Here is a 20,020-nt window from a genome sequence, read left to right as displayed (position 1 = left end):
TTGAGCAGATGGTCAAGAAATATTGACTCCCAAAGCAGGACTTTTTCCACCTCCTACAAGTAAGACATTATATTCGGAAGAGTACCACCTTAATTGGTAACCCTGATGTGTCTGTCATTGAAAGAATGCTTTTTTTCCCCACAAAGGAAAATGTCTGTAAGTCTGTTTTTGATACTTTAAGGTCATTTTCTGCTGTCAACACACAGAGGGTGAAACAAGTGTGGGAGAAAGAATTGTCTGTTACTATTGACGAAGAGATGTGGGAGGACATTTGGAGATATGCAAAAACAATATCTATATGTAATCATACTAGAGCAATCAAATTAAGAATAATACACAGATTGCATATATCCCCAAATCACAGACATGCTTTTAGCCCCACTTCCTCTTCCCCTCAGTGTCTTAAATGCAAAACTGATACAGGCACCCTAACACATTGTTTATGGTCATGTACCAAAATACAAAGATACTGGTCTGGTGTTCTGCAAGAAATTGAAGAGATCCTAGGGGTTGATCTAGAATTGGACCCAGTTTCTTTACTGTTAGGTCTTCCTAGTAGGCATGTTACTTCTGTGGGTAAACGGAGGCTTTACAACATTCTTACCTTCGCAGCGAGGAAAAACATCCTTTTACAGTGGATTAGTGATAAGGTTCCTTCTATTAAAGATTGGCATAAGATACTATTTGAATGGATGCCTCTGGAATATCTGACATGTACATTGCATTCTAAAACAGACCAGTTCTACAAAGTATGGGAACCTTATCTAAATTACCTAGAACCTGAGGTATCAGCTATTATGCTGCAAGGATTCTCCTAGAATGGCGGGGATCTATGTATTTCAGAACTACACTGTACGTTCCATGTGTGGAACCTAACTTCTTGGTTTAAACTTAGCTCTTTTGTTTAATTTCTGTTTGTAAGTTTGTTTAAAATGTATGTATTGAGAGACGCAATGACGGGGATGGGTTGAGAGAAGCACCGAGCGGGAAGAGGAAAATGGTGTACGTGTGTATGTGTCACGACTCCGACCGAAGGACACTCCCCTTCCCGTTCGGGTGGCGCTCGGCGGTCGTCGTCGCCGGCCTACTAGCTGCTACTGATTACTTCCTCCCCCGAGCGGCGGGAGTACGACTATTCCATCTCCGGCAGGAGAAGAGGAGCGCCCAGGATTACGCGTTGGAGTTCCGTACCTTGGCAGCAGGATCCGGGTGGAACGACAGGGCCCTTATCAACCACTACAGGTGTAGTCTCCGGGAGGACGTCCGCAGGGAGCTAGCGTGTCGGGACACCGCTCTTTCCTTGGATGAGCTAATTGACATGTCCATCCAACTGGACAATCTGCTGTCTGCCCGCGGGCGTTCGGAGAGGGTCCTGTGTGTTCCACCACCCAGCACCTTCACTCCTGTTCCGATGGAGTTGGGAGGGGCTTTGCCGAGGGGTACCGGAGGAGGAGGCTCCCTCTGCACCAACTGTGGTTGGAGAGGACACACGGCCGATCGGTGCTGGGGGGGTCCGTCTGGGAGTCGAGATGGCAGGCGGAACATTTCTCGATCACCCCAGGTGAGTCAGCACCAAACTCACCCAGAACCCCTGTTGGTCACATGTTTGTCTTGATTTTTTCCTTAAATTTTTCCCTCTTCCCAGCATAGGGCGCTAGTCGATTCAGGCGCAGCTGGGAACTTTATGGATTGCGGACTTGCTATTAAATTAGGTGTTCCGCTTGTGCCGATAGATTCTCCCTTTCCCGTGCACTCCCTAGATAGCCGGCCATTAGGGTCAGGGGTGGTCAGGGAGACCACGATCCCACTGGACATGGTAACGCAGGGGAATCATAGGGAGCGTATCAGTCTCTATATTATTGATTCGCCTGCGTTTCCAGTGGTGTTAGGGATTCCCTGGCTGGCCCGGCACAATCCTAAAATTTTGTGGAAACAGGGGGTTCTCCAGGGGTGGTCAGAGGAGTGTTCTGGAAGGTGTCTGGGAGTTTCCGTCGGTGCCACCTCGGTGGAAAGTCCAGACCAGGGTCCCACAGTGTGCATTCCCCTCGAGTATGCCGATTTGGCAATCGCTTTTAGTAAAAAGAAGGCGACTAAATTACCACCACATCGACCGGGAAGGGATTGTGCGATGGATCTCCAGGGTAACGCTGCGCTTCCCAAGAGTCACGTGTACCCATTGTCCCAAGAGGAGACGTTGGCTATGGAGACATATATCACGGAGTCTCTGGGACAGGGGTACATTCGGTCCTCCATTTCACCTGTCTCCTCGAGTTTCTTTTTTGTGAAGAAGAAGGAGGGAGGATTGCGTCCGTGTATTGATTATAGAGGTCTAAATGCCATCACAGTGGGGTTCAGCTACCCACTACCTCTCATTGCTACGGCAGTGGAATCCTTTCAGGGAGCGCAGTTCTTCACAAAATTGGATCTCAGGAGCGCGTATAGCCTGGTGCGTATTCGGAAGGGAGAAGAGTGGAAAACCGTGTGTGTTCTCCAAACGAGCCGTCTCCTTTCTGGGTTATCGCATTTCCACCTCGGGGGTGGAGATGGAGGGTGACCGCAGTAAGGCCGTGCGTAATTGGCCGACTCCAACCACGGTAAAAGAGGTGCAGCGGTTTTTGGTTTTCCCAACTACTACCAGAGGTTTATCCGGGGTTTTGACCAGGTAGCGGCTCCAATTACCTCACTGCTAAAGGGGGGCCCGGTGCGGTTGCGATGGTCAGCAGAGGCGGACAGAGCTTTCAATAGGTTGAGGGCGCTGTTCACGGATGCACCCGTGCTGGCGCATCCGGACCCCTCTCTAGCATTCATAGTGGAGGTGGACGCGTCCGAGGCTGGGGTGGGTGCCGTGCTATCACAGCGCTCGGGTACGCCACCAAAACTCCCGCTTGGTGTTCGGGACCAACTGATTCGGTGGGCTCACGTCCTACCCTCCTTGGGTCACCCTGGGGTGAGGAGGACAGTGGGGAGCCTTCGGGGGAGGTATTGGTGGCCTACCTTGGCTAGGGACGTTAAGGTTTATGTCTCCTCCTGTTCGGTATGCGCCCAGAGTAAGGCTCCTAGGCACCTTCCTAGAGGGAAGTTACAACCCCTCCCCATTCCACAACGGCCATGGTCACATCTATCCGTAGATTTCCTGACCGACCTTCCCCTGTCTCAGGGCAACACCACGGTTCTGGTGATTGTGGATCGGTTCTCTAAGTCCTGCCGTCTCCTCCCGTTGCCCGGTATCCCAACAGCCCTACAGACTGCGGAGGCATTATTCACCCACGTCTTCCGGCACTACGGGGTGCCGGAGGACATCGTTTCTGATCGGGGCCCCCAGTTCACGTCCCGAGTATGGAGGGCGTTCATGGAGCGTCTGGGGGTCTCGGTCAGCCTGACCTCCGGTTATCACCCCGAAAGTAATGGGCAGGTGGAGAGAGTAAACCAGGAGGTGGGTAGGTTTCTGCGGTCGTACTGCCAGGACCGGCCAGGGGAGTGGGCGAGATACATCCCCTGGGCTGAAATGGCCCAGAACTCACTACGCCACTCCTCTACTAATGTGTCCCCCTTTCAGTGTGTGTTGGGGTACCAGCCGGTCCTGGCACCGTGGCATCCGAGCCAGACCGAGGCTCCTGCGGTGGAGGAATGGGTGCAGCGCTCCAAAGAGACCTGGAGGGCCGTCCAGGAATCCCTTCAACAGGCTAGTGGACGGCAGAAAAGGAGTGCTGACCGCCACCGCAGTGAGGCCCCCGTGTTTGTACCAGGGGACAGGGTCTGGCTCTCGACCCGAAACCTACCCCTCCGCGTGCCCTGCCGGAAGCTTGGGCCGCAGTGTGTAGGGCCGTTCAAAGTCCTGAGGAGAATAAACGAGGTGTGTTATCGATTACAACTCCCTTCCTATTATCGTATTAACCCCTCGTTTCATGTGTCTCTCCTCAGGCCGGTGGTAGCTGGTCCCCTACAGGACGGTGAGGTACTGGAGGTCCCTCCTCCCCCTCTGGACATCGAGGGGTCCCCGGCATATACGATACGGGCCATTCTGGACTCGAGACGCCGGGTGAGGGGCCTGCAGTACCTCGTGGACTGGGAGGGGTACGGTCCGGAGGAGAGGTGCTGGGTACCCACCAGGGACATTTTGGATCCGTCAATGTTGAGGGATTTCCATCGCCTCCATCCGGATCGCCCTGCGCCTCGTCCTCCGGGTCGACCTCGAGGCCGGTGTCGGCGCGCTGCGGGAGCCGCGCGTCGGGGGGGGTACTGTCACGACTCCGACCGAAGGACACTCCCCTTCCCGTTCGGGTGGCGCTCGGCGGTCGTCGTCGCCGGCCTACTAGCTGCTACTGATTATTTCCTCCCCCTCCTTATGTGTTGATTGAGTGCACCTGTCTTGAATTAGGTAGTAGGCTTTATTAGTCAGTCGGCCCGCAGAGTTCCTTGTGCAGGATTAATTATTGTGACCATCTGTTTAGTGTACTTGTGTGCACGTCTATGGGTTTTGTGTTTTTCCCATTTTGAGGGTTTTCCCTGGACCGTTTTAAGTCCCCCTGTTTGGGGGCATTTGTTTGTTCATTACGCCCTGTGTGTTCGTGAGGGTTGGCTTATGTTCGCCGTTTGTCGGTGCATTAAAATAGCACTCACCTGAACTCTCTGCTTCCTGCGCTTGACTCCTCACCCACTACACTCAGATCGTTACAGTATGTATGTATGTATGTATGTATGTATGTATGTATGTATGTATGTATGTATGTATGTATGTATGTATGTATGTATGTATGTATGTATGTATGTATGTATGTATGTATGTATGTATGTATGTATGTATGTATATATACAGTGGGGCAAAAAAGTATTTAGTCAGCCACCAATTGTGCAAGTTCTCCCACTTAAAAAGATGAGAGAGGCCTGTAATTTTCATCATAGGTACACTTCAACTATGACAGACAAAATGAGAAAAAAAATCCTGAAAATCACATTGTAGGATTTTTTATTTATTTATTTGCAAATTATGGTGGAAAATAAGTATTTGGTCAATAACAAAAGTTTATCTCAATACTTTGTTATATAACCTTTGTTGGCAATGACAGAGCTTATTTGTCTACTTCTGAAAAGTTTGTCATATGTGACTTTAACCTGTCCTGGGGAACCCAAGACTCCGACTATTTAAAGGATTTTTGTAATAACCTAAACCTCACACAGTTGATTACCAAACCCACAAGTCCAAATCTGAGAGATTCTACGAAATCAACATTAATTGATCTTATGTTTACAAATACTCCAGAGAAATGTGTGGCTAGTGATGTTTCCTCCCTGGATATTAGTGATCACTGTCCTATTTTTTTGTATTAGAGATGTTAGGACTCATAGTGCAAAGCAATGCTTTATTACAAGGAGAAATGTAAAAAAAATGTAAAGCATTTTTACATGATCTCAATGGTGATCTTAATAGTATCTAAGCTATACCAGATTCTGAATCGGCTCTAAATCACTTTATTACTGTTTTTAACAACATTGCAGATAAGCATGCCCCGTTTAAAAGAATGGAGAGTTCAAAATAGATCAAACCCTTGATTCACACCAGAATTATCTGAGTTCATACGCAAATGAGATGCTGCCTGGGCCATGGCTAGAAGTACTGACTCCGGCCGGGACTGGCAATCCTTTCAAAAATTGAGAAATCTATGTGTAAAAATGGTTTGAAAAGCAGCATTTGATTACTATATTAACACTAGCTGACTGTACTGGAAATCCATATAAATTCTGGAAAACTGCAAAATCATTAAAGGGTTGTACTTCCTCTACTCTTCCCTTATAAATTAATGTAGAGTCTGGCCCGATTACTGATAACATTGAAATAATTATAATATTATTAATTATAATAATAATAATTCATTTAATCCACATTTTATTTCTGCAGGCTCTCTCTTTGATATAATTCAAAAACATACTCGCTGTGACAATGTACTGGATGTTGATGGGGGAATTTTACTGAATCATTTTGAATATGTCCGTCAAGGTTTTTTTCCTTTTGGCAATTCACAGACAATGAAGTCCTTGTTGTGTTGTTGGCATTATATATTAACAAATCTACAGGGGCCGACCATTTGGATCCAGGTCTGTTCAAGTGTGCTGCATCCCTCATTGTTGTTTCAATAACCCACATCTTTAGTTTAACATATTCACTGGAAATATTCCTAAAGTGTGGAGATCAGCTTATGTGATGCCACTAAACAAGGGAGGTGTTTGTTATTATCTTGACAACTATCGTCCCATATCAAGTTTCTTGTCTAGCTAAGATTCTTGAATCCTTGATCATTCTATCTTATTGAGTTATTTGTCTGTGTTAGGCCTTGGCCCTGATGCCTGTTTGTGGTTTCAGAATGATCTTAGTGATAGACGGGGTTAAATCAGAATTTCTTGAAGAACTTGAAGTGGTACCCCAGGGTTAGATTTTGGGGCCATTGTTGTTCATGTTGTTTATAAATGACCTTGAAAATAGTGGTAACACCTGTAGCATTCCTCTCTATGCAGATGACACAGTAATTTATTCCTGTGCCTCTCCCAAAAATCACTTACTGATCTTAAATAAGTGTTAAATGCAAATAAAACCAAGTTTATGCTGTTCTCTAGGTCTCATAATGTTGACCATGAGGACTTGCGTACTCCAAATGGAGCCCAAATTGAGAAAGTTTCTCACTATAAGTACTTGGGTATCTGGCTTGATGCCAATTTGTCTTTTGAAACATAAATTGAAAACTTGACAAAGAAGCTGAGAACTACGATTGTTTTTTATATAGAAATAAATCCTACCTCAGTTTTGAAAATAGAAGTAAGATTGTTCAAACAACAGTTCTCCCTGTAATATACTATGGTGACATTATTTATATGCACGTGTAAAGCCTCTGTTTAGAAACAATTGGACTCAGTATTCCATTCAGCAATACGTTTTAACACTGGGGACGGTTTTAGGACTCATTGTATTCTGTACAAACATGTAGGATGGACCTTTCTGTCTGTAAGAAGAGAACTGCACTCTCTTGTATTTATTTATTTATTTAGTCTTGTAGAAACTTGCTCTGTACATTACTTCATTGATTCATTTTAGATGTACAAATGACCAAACCCGTTCTCAGTGATGTTTAACTCTGGAGATCCCTTTGGTCTCCAAAGAATTGGGAAAATATGCTTTTAGTTTTTTGCCCTTATGTATGGAACAATACACAAAATTCCTTGCAATTAGATATTCTGGTGCCTTTCAGGCATTTTAAATTATTGATTGGAGATGTTTATGTTACAGAATGCAATTGCTTTTCTTAAATATATGTAATGTTGTGTATTATGTTTATAGTGTGTTTTGTAGGGCTGTTGGGTTTTATTTATGTTTTGGGTTGTATTTGAAACTTATACAGGGCTCTCTTGTACATATTGTCACGACTTCCACCGAAGGTGGCTCCTCTCCCTGCGCTCGGCGGTCGTCGTCGCCGGTCTACTAGCTGCCACCGATCCTTTTTCCTTTTCATTTGGTTATGTCTGTCTTGTGTTTCACCTGTGTTCTATTTGGGTAATTAGAGAGGGGGGGGTATTTAAATCTCGCCATTTTTGTTTCGTTTGCTGTCATTTAGTTTTGGGTTGCGTTTGTTTGGGTTCTGTTTAACAGGTGTTTTTTTCTCTCCCCCGGACGGTGTCTGGCTGGTTTGAGGCTACTGTTGTAGTTCTGTTTCCTGTTCTTTGGACTTGTTTATTAAACGCCCTTTTCGCAACTTGCTTTCTCCTGCGCTTGACTCCACACCCACATCTCCTTTGGGAGATATTGACACATATTACCTCAACTAACCGGTGCCCGGTTACTCTGTACCAGTACCCCCCTGTATATAGTCTCGCTATTGTTATTTTACTGCTGCTCTTTAATTACTTGTTACTTTTATTTCTTATTCTTATCCGTATTTTTTAAAACTGCATTGTTGGTTAGGGGCTCGTAAGTAAGCATTTCACTGTAAGGTCTACACCTGTGGTATTCGGCGCACGTGACTAATTAAAATGTATTTAATTTGTAGAAGAGTTTTATCTCAATGTGACTCCATTTTATTAAAAAAATAGTGAAAGATGATTAACTTGTGCTTTGAAAAAACTAACAATTTGTTCATATAATTTGATCTAGGCCTTAAAGATGACTTTTACACACCTTTGTATATACCGTTTCTACAGTCCAGTAGTGTTCTGTATGTTCAGAGGGCTATGAGCATTTTCTTTTAAAATTAATAAATTATAAAGAAATAAAAATACTTAGATGGTTGTTTTGTTTGAGCGTTGTTTTTAGGACTTACATTTCATTCTATTCTCTAGTTTCATTAGAAATGTTTGCATCTTATATGTGTCTGGGTCTGTTTACTGTGTCTCTGTATGGAATGTGGTTTGAAGAATCATGGGTGGGAGAAAATGAAACACAAAAATCACTATCCCATTTATAATTTTACATGTTAAATGATGTTTACCTGTTGAGGAGGTTCATTTGTTATGCATGAAAAGAGGTCATTTGATTTCGACTGTCCATCACAGGTCACAAAATTGGTAAGCAAAAACTACAAGGCACTCAATGGAGGGTACAGCATTGTTTAATGTGCTGCTTTAGTGATATTGCTTCTCAGTGAAAACTGTCGGTAGTTTACCATCACTGGCTGCTCCTCAGGCGCACTCCTAGGCGGTAGGGCTTTTGCGCCTGTGCAAGGCCAAAAACCTTGCGGAAGTCGGGAGCACCTTCTTGTTCAGGCCAGACAAATTGGAAACGTCGAAGCAAGGTCACCAGTATCAGAAAGAGCTCCGTGCGCGCTAACCCTTCTCCCAGGCATACACGAGAGCCTGGGGAACACAAACACACAAACACAGTTATTTATGTTGACAACACACTCACACACACACACATGCTCTAATAAACATGGCGGACAAGCCATTTCTACAAAAACAGTGCCTTCGGAAAGTATTCAGACCCCTGAACTTTTTCCACATTTTGTTACGTTACAGCCTTATTCTAAAATAGTTTTTTTTTGTATCAGAAATCTATACACAATACCTAATAGTGACAAAGTGAAAATAGGCTTTTCGAAATGTTTGCTAATTTATTAAACATAAAAAACAGGAATACCTTATTTACTAAGTATTCAGACCCTTTGCTATGAGACTTGAAATTGAGCTCAGGTGCATCCTGTTTCCATTGACCATCCTTGAGATGTTTTTACAACTTGATTCAAGTCCACATGTGGCAAACTCAATTGATTGGACATGATGTGGAAAAGGCACACACCTGTCTATTAATCTTAATCTTCCAGCAGGACAACGACCCTAAGCACACAGCCAAGACAAAGCAGGAGTGGCTTCCGGACAAGTCTCTGAATGTCCTTGAGTGGCCCAGCCAGAGCCCGGACTTGAACCCAATAGAACATCTCTAGAGAGACCTGAAAATAGCTGTGCAGAAATGCTCCCATCCAAGCTGACAGAGCTTGAGAGGATCTGTGTAACAGTACAACTTTAGACCGTCCCCTCGCCCAAACCCGGGCGCGAACCAGGGACCCTCTGCACACATCAACAACAGTCACCCTCGAAGCATCATTACCCATCGCTCCACAAAAGCCACGACCCTTGCAGAGCAAGGGGAACCACTACTTCAAGGTCTCAGAGCAAGTGACGTCACGGATTGAAACGCTATTTAGCGCGCACCACAGCTAACTAAGCTAGCCGTTTCACATCCGTTACATCTGCAGATAGGAATGGGAGAAACTCCCCAAATACAGGTGTGCCAAGCTTGAAGCATCATACCCAAGAAGACTCAAGGCTGTCATCGCTGACAAAGGTGCTTCGACAAAGAACTGAGTAAAGGGTCTGAATACTTATGTAAATGAATTATTTACGTTTTTTATTTTTACAACATTTGCAAACATTTCTAAAAACATGTTTTTGCGTGTAGATTGATGAGGTGGAGTTTTTAAAAAAAACACATTTTAGAATAAGGCTGTAGCATATCAAAATGTGGAAAAAGTCAAGGGGTCTGAATACTTTCCGAATGCACTATACACACTCTTAAATGACTTATATCAACATAATCTCTCTTGTTCAATCTCTATGCATCCTCTCTCTCTATCTCCCTCTAGCTCTACCTCACTCTCTGTACCTGCTGAGAATGGCAGAAAGGCCTCTGGTTTCACAAATTCGCCGGCCTCATTGAGGAAGTTGTCAGGGTTGAACTCCTGAGGGAACTTCCACTGGCCCTCTTCATGGAGCACAGAGGACAAGTTAGGAATCACCATCGTGCCCTGGAACCAAAAAGGAAAGCGTAGTTAGGGTGAGAACTGGAGAAAGAGAGAATTAATCCACAGAAAAAAGGGTAAACCGAGTCTAGTAATCGCTCCTCCTTCAGGCTTCTTCTTCTTCTTCTTTGGACTTTATATGGAGGTTGGTAAACCAGCTTTAAGGTGCATTATCACCACCAACTGAACTGGAGTGTGGTCCTCAGTTCAACTTTCAATCACCCATGTGGGTATATGCTCCCAAAAAACAATTAGGAGATGGGAGAGGCGGAACTTGCAGCACGTCAAGCGTCACAAATAGAACCAAGTTATATTTTAGGGCCTGGCTATGCAGACTCTCGTTGACGCGCGCGAGCAGTGTGGGTGCAATGATTGAATAACATGTATGTGTACATTTATTTTGCAACGCACGCGATGTGAGTGGTGTCGTCTTTATGTTAGGGTTCTAAGGTTACCAGCAGCATATTGTTATGATATGGGGAGTAGTTTAGTGGTAGTACATAGACACTACACACTACCACTTCCACACTTCGGGGGCAGCAGCAACCGGGTCCTTAAGCACAACAGTGCAGGCATTCAAGGGGATAGTCAATCCGTGAGAGAGGTGTTTACAGAGCTTCTCCACCTGCTAGTCTTTATTTTTGGACATATTTTGGAGGTTTCTTTTTGCTTATATGTATTTTGGTCACCACTTTGAACAACAACTGATAATACGCTTGGGCTGGCAGACTCAAGAGGTCAAGAAGGAGCTGGCCCTGAACTCGGAACTCGGCTGTCTCCTGGGGCACATGCATTCAACACCTGGTCCGCATACGTTTACTTCTTACAGTAATGCACACATTAAATCAGGTTACAGACCATTTAGCTAGGCCTAGGACACCTAGACAAAACGAGTGTAGCAAAATCAGTATGCTAGTTAAACGGTTACGTAAGAGTATCAGTTGTCATGTCCATGCTCACCTGGGGCAGCTGGTAGCCTTGTAGTTGCGTGTTGCAGGAGGTCATATGGAACACGCTAAGAGGAACAGTGTCAGCCATCCGCTGTGACTCATGGATCATCGCTTGAACATACGGCATGGCGTGTCGGTCCTCAAACAAGGCATATGAACGTCCCTCAAGAACGTCCTCAATTTCCCGGTGACAGCGTTCTGGAACACACACACTCTTTGTGTACCATATACAAAATGTGTCCCAGTATATGTGTTGTATGTGTATTTACTCACCCTGTATGTGTTGGTTGGTCATCAGGTGTAGCATGGCACAGCGGAGGGTGTTGGAAGTGGTGTCTGTCCCAGCAATGAAAAGATCAATTAGTAGAAACACCATCTGAGCGTCATTAAATGTGGAGCCTCCATCACCAGTCTGAGACATACACAAACACAGACACATTCCTAGGACTTAGAACCCAATGTTTGGTTAGAGCGCCAGCACAACACAACTACTAAGTTTGACCTACTTTGAAAATGTCTCTGTTTACTGAACTTGCATAGTTCTATTTCTCTCCTGATTCATTACCATGTCAATCTGGTCAAGGTAGCAGTCAATGAGGTCCCTGGGCTCTCCTGAGACCCTTGAACTTTTGTGGCTGGTCACAGCCTTCTGTGCATGTTCTTTGATTTCATCATAGATGTGGAAGGCTTTCTTGAAGGGCAAGGGTAGGGACCTCAGGGCAGGTATGATATCATAGAGCTACAAGAGATAGATCAGCAGGTCAAAGAGACATAGAGCAATATAGCTACAAATGTTTAGCAAAATAAATTAGTGTCTTGAAGCCTTCTTCTGATCTCAGTCGGATTACAACAAAAGACAATATGTGTCATTCAACAAATAGAGTGTATTTGGGATAGTGTAATTTTGTAAAAAATGAATTACTTGTGTCATGCACAAAGTAGATGTCCTAATCGACTTGCCAAAACTATAGTTTGTTAACAAGAAAATCATGGAGTGGTTTAAAAACAAGTTTTAATGACTCCAACCTAAGTGTATGTAATCTTCCGACTTCAACTGTACACGGGTTACCGGTACCGAGTCAATGTGTGGTGGTACAGGTTAGTCGAGATATAGTTAGGTAATATGTACATGTAGGTAAGGGTAAAGTGACTATGCATAGATAATAAACAGTGAGTAGCATAAAAAAGGGCTCAATGCAAATAGTCTGGATAGCCATTTGGTTAACTGTTTAGCAGTCTAATGGCTTAGGGGTAGAAGCTGTTAAGGAGCCATTTGGACCTAGACTTGGCACTCCCGTACCGATTGCCGTGTGGTAGCAGAGAGAACAGGTTACGACTAGCTGGAGTCTTAGACAATTTTTAGGGCCTTCATCTGACATCAACTGGTGTAGAGGTCCTGAATGGCAGGAAGCTTGGCCCCTGTGATGTACTGGTCCATACGCACTGACCTCTGTAGCGCCTTGCGGTCGGACGCCAAGCAGTTGACATACCAAACAGTGAATGTTCCTGATTGACCGAGTTACAGTTTTGACTTAAATCTACTTGAAGTCTATGACAAGACGTGAAAATGGTTGTCTAGCAATGATAAACAACCAATTTGACAGAGCTTGAAGAATTTTTAAATGAATAATGGGCAAAATGCAAATGAATTACTTAAAAATCATACAATGTGATTTTCTGGATTTTTGTTTTAGATTCCATCTCTCACAGTTGAAGTGTAACTATGATAAATTACAGATGTCTACATGCTTTGTAAGTAGGAAAACCTGCAAAATCAGCAGTGTATCAAATACTTGTTCTCCCCACTGTATATATGCAATAAATGTATTATTTTTTGTGTTAAAACTGTGGTGTCGCCACCAATATAATCTAAACTGTGCAAAGATAAGTCAGATGTGGGCATTAAACAAGCAAGAATTGAAACGGGAAGATAAAGGTGGCGAAAGAGGCCAAGGGGTGTTAATCATTTACATAGAGAGGAGTGATCATGTGTGTTATCTGAAGGTGGAAACCTATATAACCTGAGGTCTAAAACAAGAGAATTCAGTTGTTCCATGGAATTGCTCGGCTTCTGTTACTTTTTTAATAAAGTCTATTTGAATTTGATTCAATATTTCCTCGACACTATTGGATTGTTTTTACGTGGACTAGTTTAGTTGGAGCATAGATGTATGTGATCGAAAAATGTTCAATTGAGTGTTTCATAAAAATGTACACACATAATGGCTGAGGGACATAAAAGGCACTCTATCGGTGGAACGACACTGGTTTTCTATTATGATTTATATATATTATTATTATATTATCATTATTTCAATTAAAAGTAGTGGAGTAGCAGCAGTAGTAGTGATAATAGTGTTCTGTACCATGGCCCAAGGTCCGATAGCAATTTTGGTTAAATCCTGTATCCTACTGATGAGGGCGAGGAAGACTGGGTTGTCGTATTCAAACCTTTCCCCGTAAATCAGTGAGCAGATGATGTTAGATGCTGCTAGATGGAACAGGTGCTGAGGGTCCATCGAACTGCCTGCCAGGACACAGCAACGATCACCGCACCAGGCAATACACACAGACAAGATAAGAGCACCGATCACAGAGCTTCCAAAATTGAACACACTGATAGGATAGATAGAGTAAAAATTACCACATTCTTAACTGTATACCCAATGTTAATACAAAACTGTAAATATTGTAACGCTAATTGGTTGATATTGGGGAACTTTAGTCTGGATACTAAGTATGTGGTGATAATGACATGAATAGGAATGGTGATGACTATGTGGTACGTTATGTGTGGCTGTACCAGCATTGCGCTCCAGCGCAGAGCAGATGTGGGAGACCTCCTCAAGGATGCGGTCTTCCATGGAGCGTTTGCCCAGACCAAAGTTTCTCAGCGTGGTCAGAGCAAAGCGTCGGTGGTCCCTCCAGCTGGAGCCAAAATCTGCCATGATGACCCCTGATGACACATGAAACAGGGTTGGTTATGTTTCCACTTGCCACTGCAGAAATGTGTATTCAATGTTTATGTATTTCTATTGATTCGTTCAAGTCAGATGCCAATAAGGTTTATTGTCGTTGGCTATGCTAGCAAATAGGGGAAGATTGTCAATTCTTCCCAGTCTGATGTTGACATGCAAGCAATAGGTCACGTTCTGAAATTCCATTACAATGTGTAAAAGTTCACTATGTACATTTCCTGACGTCTAAATGTACTTGATATATATGTATATACAATTCCAGTCAAAAGTTTGGACACACCTACTCATTCAAGGGTTTTTCTTTATTTTTACAATTTCCTACATTCTAGAAAAATAGCGAAGACATGAAAACTATGAAATAACACATATGGAAACGTGTAGTAACCATAAAACTGTTAAACAAATTAAAATATATTTTATATTTGAGATTCTTCAAAGTCACCACCCATTGCCTTAATGACAGCTTTGCACACACTTGGCAATCTCTCAACCAGCTTCATGAGGTAGTCACCTGTAATGCATTTACATTAACAGGTGTCCCTTGTTAAAAGTTCATTTGTGGAATTGCTTTCTATCTTAATGTATTTGAGCTAATCAGTTGTGTTGTGACAAGGTAGGGTGGTATACAGAAGATAGCCCTATTTGGTAAAATACCAAGTCCATATTATGGCAAGAACAGCTCAAATAATCAAAGAGAAATGACAGTCCATCATTACTTTAAGACATGAAGGTCAGTAATTCTGGCAAATTCCAAGAACTTTGAAAGTTTCTTCAAGTGCAGTCGCCAAAACCATCAAGCTCTATGATAAAACTGGCTTTCATGAGGACCGCCACAGGAAAGGAAGACCCAGAGTTACATCTGCTGCAGAGGATAAGTTCATTAGAGTTAACTGCACCTCAGATTGCAGCCAAAATAAATGCTTCACAGAGTTCAAGTAACAGACACATCTCTACATCAACTGTTCAGAGGAGATTGCGTGAATCAGGCCTTCATGGTCGAATTTCTGCAAAGAAACCACTACTTAAGGACACCAATAAGAAGAAGAGACTGCTGGTGACACTGTCTGTGATTTATTTAGAATTCAAGGAACACTTAACCAGCATGGCTGCGACAGCATTCTGCAGCAATACGCCATCCCACCTGGTTTTCACTTAGTGGGACTGTGATTTGTTTTTCAACAGAACAATGACCCAACACACCTCCAGGCTGTGTAAGGGCATTTTGACCAAGACAGAGAATGATGGACTGCTTCATCAGATGACCTGGCCTCCACAATCACCCAACCTAAATCCAATTGAGATGGTTTGGGATGAGTTGGACCGCAGAGTGAAGAAAAAGCAGCCAAGAAGTGCTCAGCATATGTAGGAACTCCTTCAAGACTGTTGGAAAAGCATTCCAGGTGAAGCTGGTTGAGAGAATGCCAAGAGTGTGCAAAGCTGTCATCAAGGCAAAGGGTGGCTACTTTAAAAAATATATTTTGATTTGTTTAACACTTTTTTGGTTACTACATGATTCCATATGTGTTATTTCATAGTTTTGATGTCTTCACTTTTGTTCTACAATGTAGAAAATAGTAAAAAAATAAAGAAAAACCTTTGAATGAGTAGGTGTGTCCAAACTTTTCACTGGTACTGTGTACAGTACTGTGAACAGTATATTAGATATTGGGGGGCTTCCTGTGATGTGGTTTTGTATGCATGACTGCTCTATAAGTGAGTTAGCTAGCATGCTCTAAATGTAGTGGTCATGTTAGCGCACTGCTAATTCACAGTTATTTCCATGCTAACAGACAAATCACAAATCTACAGTTGTCAACATACTGCTATCCAGCAGATCTAATGTGCTTCATTTTGTCTATCATCTGGTACTTACATTTATTGTATTTTGTGCTATTTTTTACATTGTTATGATGTTTGATTACAAAATGCCCAGTCTGATATACAGTATATATGCAAGCGAGTAAACACCAATCAATTGGGACCACTGGCTGGGAATTTCTTTAAGAACACAACTCAAGAGAGTTACGAAGTATGATCACTATATGTTAGACACACACACAGACATACAGTACATATGTACCAGTGGAGGCTGCTGAGGGGAGGACGGCTCATAATAATGGCTGGAATAGTCAATAGAATCAATAGAGTCAATAGAATGGTATCAAATATGTGGTTTCCATGTGGTTGGTACCATTCCATTGACTCCATTCCAGCCATTACTATTAGCCATCCTCCCCTCAGCAGCCTCCACTGATACATATGCAGTTCACACAGTACCGACAAGGCGGTGTGTGTTTGTGCTCTGCATTATCTGTACTGATTTAAGGTCACCTCTACCTACACCAATACAATTATATCACACATCATAAAACTATTCCAGGACCAGCCTAGGGGACACTAGGGGTCAAGAACACAGTACCTTTGCCTTCTGAGATGTCGCTGATCATGAGATGGTTTGGTCGTCCTGAAAATTCCGCTGTGCGTGTTACCAGTGCCTCACGAACTGCCTCAAGGCCATTCAGAACCACGACAGGCTGTGATCCGATGTACAGACTGAACACGTTACCATAGCGCCTCTTCAGCTGAAAACAGAGAGGTAGAGAGAGGGAGAGAGAGTTCACAAGCTGAACAGTAAGTTGTGTGACAAGTCAGATACATCTGAAGATGAAACTAAACCATAGCAACTACTGACAGTTCCAGCGGAGGACAGCACATAATAATGGCTGGAACGGAGCAAATGGAATGATGTATTTGATACCATGCCACCTATTCCGCTCCAGCCATTACCACGAGCCCGTCCTCCCCAACTAAGGTGCCACCAACCTCCTGTGAAAAGTTATTGTATTGTATCATTGACACTCCTCACTATCTGGGTTAAATTAATATGGATGAACAAATGTCTGTAACAAAACAAATCAATAACCTTTTTGAGGGTTGTCAATGAAGGATACTGTATCTCTAAACACATAGTGAACTAAGTGGACTTTGTTTCAAAAGCAGAGACACTGTTGATTTAGGCCTGATAAAACCTTTGGAACTTGACCTATTTTGGATCAGTCACAGTTTAGTGGCTGTTGCTGGTCTGACATTAATCACAATAGCATTTTATTTAGTATCTAAGATGCTTTAGTTGAAAGACTTTGAAAAACATTATGTTGTTTGTAAGGACGCTATAAAACCATATATCCTGCACACAGTTTGGGCAACTTCAAACAAAACCAAATTACTGGTAACTATTCAACATACAGTATATGACACAAACAACATACAGTGACAACACTGACAACATACAGTATATGACACAAAAATAAACCCAGTGTAAACCAAATTTTTACCGGTTTGTGGATTTTTTTGTAAAGTGCTCTTACCCTTTCCAGGTCTTTGAGGGGGTTGACATGGTCCAGCTGTAGCAGATTGCCGAGGATGGGCAGGGGACGGGGTCCTGGGGGGAAGTTTTTAGGTCTGCGGACCCTGATGAAGAAGAACAGAAGGAGGAAAACTAGCAACAACACCACCGAACCTATCATGGTGACTGGGCTGCAAGAAATGTGTTCTTCAACATTTAAAGGTACCAACCCCACCACCCAGGGATATTTTCTGACTCTTAGACGCCACCCACACACATTGGACTGCTTTGAACACTAGCAGTCAGATAGTGTTTATGAGGAGGGATATTTGCTTACTCTGAGTTTACAGCCTATTTAGCCTATAAAGAGATTATGAACATGTGGTTGAACACAGTGTTCACCACTAATAATTGCACTCAAATTGAGTTCATTCAAATTTTGGATTTGAGTTGTTCACGATTTAAAGAGAAGCCATCTACACATATACACACATCGTCTGTTTATGCTGCCATTCCATTTTATTATGTATTATAATTTTTCTAATATTATCATAATATTTATATTTTAATATGCATTATTATATGACCTAGATCAGGCCATAAACCACAGCACTTTAAACAAAGTTATAGTTGGATTTTTGAAGACTAGGTTCCCAAACCTGACTCCTGTTCAACTCACTGAAGGGAGGAATCTGTAACATGCAGTAACACAGATAGGACAGCAGTCTGCGCCATTATTTGACTGGCCAAGACCCATTTGAAGTCGCCAGCCAGCACTCAGAACAGCCAATTTCCACAGATGACATATTTTAAGGTACTTCAATAAAATAATTTCTGCATCAGAAATTAGATATGAGTTCAGGCAATGTTTTTATATAGATTGGGCTTTGCTTTAAAACTGTTAAAAATATTTCATATGGGCTAATAGGTTTTTAAATTGTCACAAAAATTGCTATCAGTCAACATGAAGTATGTGTCTGTGACATTTGCGATCTAAGAGACAGATATGACTAAAGTAAAGGTAGAAGTTCTAGTAAGTAGCTCATATTGACTTCATAGAGGCTAGGCGATATGTGTTATGGGTGTACAATAAGTAGCATTTTTATTAAATATATGGACACTTTTGTGAACAATCGCCTATAGGCTACATCTGTTGAGACTGCAGTTGTTATTAAATTAAACTTAAAAGAACCACAAACAAGTCGAGAGGAGCTCCGATCAGGGAGAGCTGAGTTTGAGTGTAACCATTTCTCCAGCTCAACCTACTTGTAGAGCGGACTGAACAGCGTGCAGAGTGACTCTTATCTTTCATACAAATCAAATGAAATGTTATTTGTCACATGCGCCGAATACAACAGGTGTAGACTTTACTGTGTAACTCTTAATTACGAGCCCTTTCCCAACAATGCAGAGTTAAAAAGGAAGAAACATTTGCTAAATGAAAATAGTTAATATGTTCGCAATAAAATAATAACGAGGCTAAATACTGTGCAAGGAGTACCGGTACCGATTCAATGTGCAGGGGTACGAGGTTGTTGAGGTAATTTATGTATTATGTACATGTGGGTAGGGCTTAAAGTGACTAGGCAATCAGGATAGATAATAAACAGAGTCGCAGCAGGGTATGTGAAAGAGTGTGAAAGTTTGTCTGTGTGAGCATGTGTGTGGAGTCAATATGCATGTGTGTGTGTTGGAATGTCAGTGTAGTATGTGTGAATGTGTGGGTAGAGTCTGAATGTGCATAGAGTCAGTGAAAGATAGTCAGTGCAAAAAACAGGGGGTCAATGTAAATAATCTGGGTAGCCATTTGATTAACTGTTCAGCGGTCTCATGGCTTGGGGGTAGGAGCCTTTTGGTCTCAGACTTTGTGATCAGGGTACTGCTTGCCATGCGTTAACAGAGAGATCAGTCTATGACTGGGTGGCTGGAGTCTTTGACAATTTTTAGGGCCTTCCTCTGACACTGCCTGGTATAGAGGTCCTGGATGGCAGGGAGCTCGGCCCCAGTGATCTACTGGGCCATAAACACTACCCTCTGTACCACCACTACGTCATGATTGGCAGGTGGCCAAAAACACTTGTTTAATTTCTTCAATTGTGAAACTGCTCCGCTACATTAGTTACACTGCTTCAGCCAAGCTCAAATGTCAGTCTGTCACCTTCAGTCAGATAGCCCTAAAGAATTTAGCAAGCAGTCACTTACAATTCTGAGAATTGAGCGGGTCATGAATTAATTGAAAGATTGAACTCCAACAGATGTGGAAAAACTACCAAATTATCATTCTTGACTAAAAGTAAAGATACTTTAATAGATGTAACTGACAGTTAGACTTACAGGTTATGTCGTTGTCTTTTGTTTGAATTGTTTACGTGTCCGCTGTGCAGGGGAAAATGATAATACAAGCGGAACTACGTAGCTAATACTGTTGTAACGGGGATCCTTATTGCAGCAACACACTTTTGGAGGGAA

General features: G+C 42.8%; 1 protein-coding gene across 1 annotated transcript; it reads right to left on the bottom strand.

Annotated features, from left to right (window-relative positions):
- Positions 1 to 8,575: 8,575 nt before the first annotated feature.
- On the bottom strand, positions 8,576 to 17,811 carry LOC112249219 (vitamin D(3) 25-hydroxylase). The gene is made up of 9 exons (XM_024419008.2): positions 17,574 to 17,811; positions 16,625 to 16,787; positions 14,031 to 14,183; positions 13,594 to 13,754; positions 11,793 to 11,966; positions 11,501 to 11,639; positions 11,238 to 11,425; positions 10,142 to 10,283; positions 8,576 to 8,835 (listed from the first exon to the last, which is right to left on the bottom strand). The coding sequence occupies exons 1-9, from the start codon at positions 17,730 to 17,732 to the stop codon at positions 8,648 to 8,650; spliced, it is 1,467 nt and encodes a 488-aa protein (XP_024274776.1). The 5' UTR covers positions 17,733 to 17,811; the 3' UTR covers positions 8,576 to 8,647.
- Positions 17,812 to 20,020: the final 2,209 nt, after the last annotated feature.

Source organism: Oncorhynchus tshawytscha, unplaced genomic scaffold (genome assembly GCF_018296145.1).
Source record: "Oncorhynchus tshawytscha isolate Ot180627B unplaced genomic scaffold, Otsh_v2.0 Un_scaffold_4_pilon_pilon, whole genome shotgun sequence".
Lineage (NCBI taxonomy): Eukaryota > Metazoa > Chordata > Actinopteri > Salmoniformes > Salmonidae > Oncorhynchus > Oncorhynchus tshawytscha.
This window is presented reverse-complemented; position numbering and strand designations above follow the sequence as displayed.

What these genes read in the sequence shown, in the direction of transcription:
- LOC112249219 (XM_024419008.2), bottom strand. Translation starts at nt 17,732, where the DNA reads ATGATAGGTTCGGTGGTGTTGTTGCTAGTTTTCCTCCTTCTGTTCTTC. An exon ending in CTATCGGACCTTGGGCCATG is followed by an intron (nt 11,967 to 13,593) that starts GTACAGAACACT and finishes TATCTCTTGTAG; the next exon opens with CTCTATGATATCATACCTGC. An exon ending in CTTTCTGCCATTCTCAGCAG is followed by an intron (nt 8,836 to 10,141) that starts GTACAGAGAGTG and finishes TGTGTTCCCCAG; the next exon opens with GCTCTCGTGTATGCCTGGGA.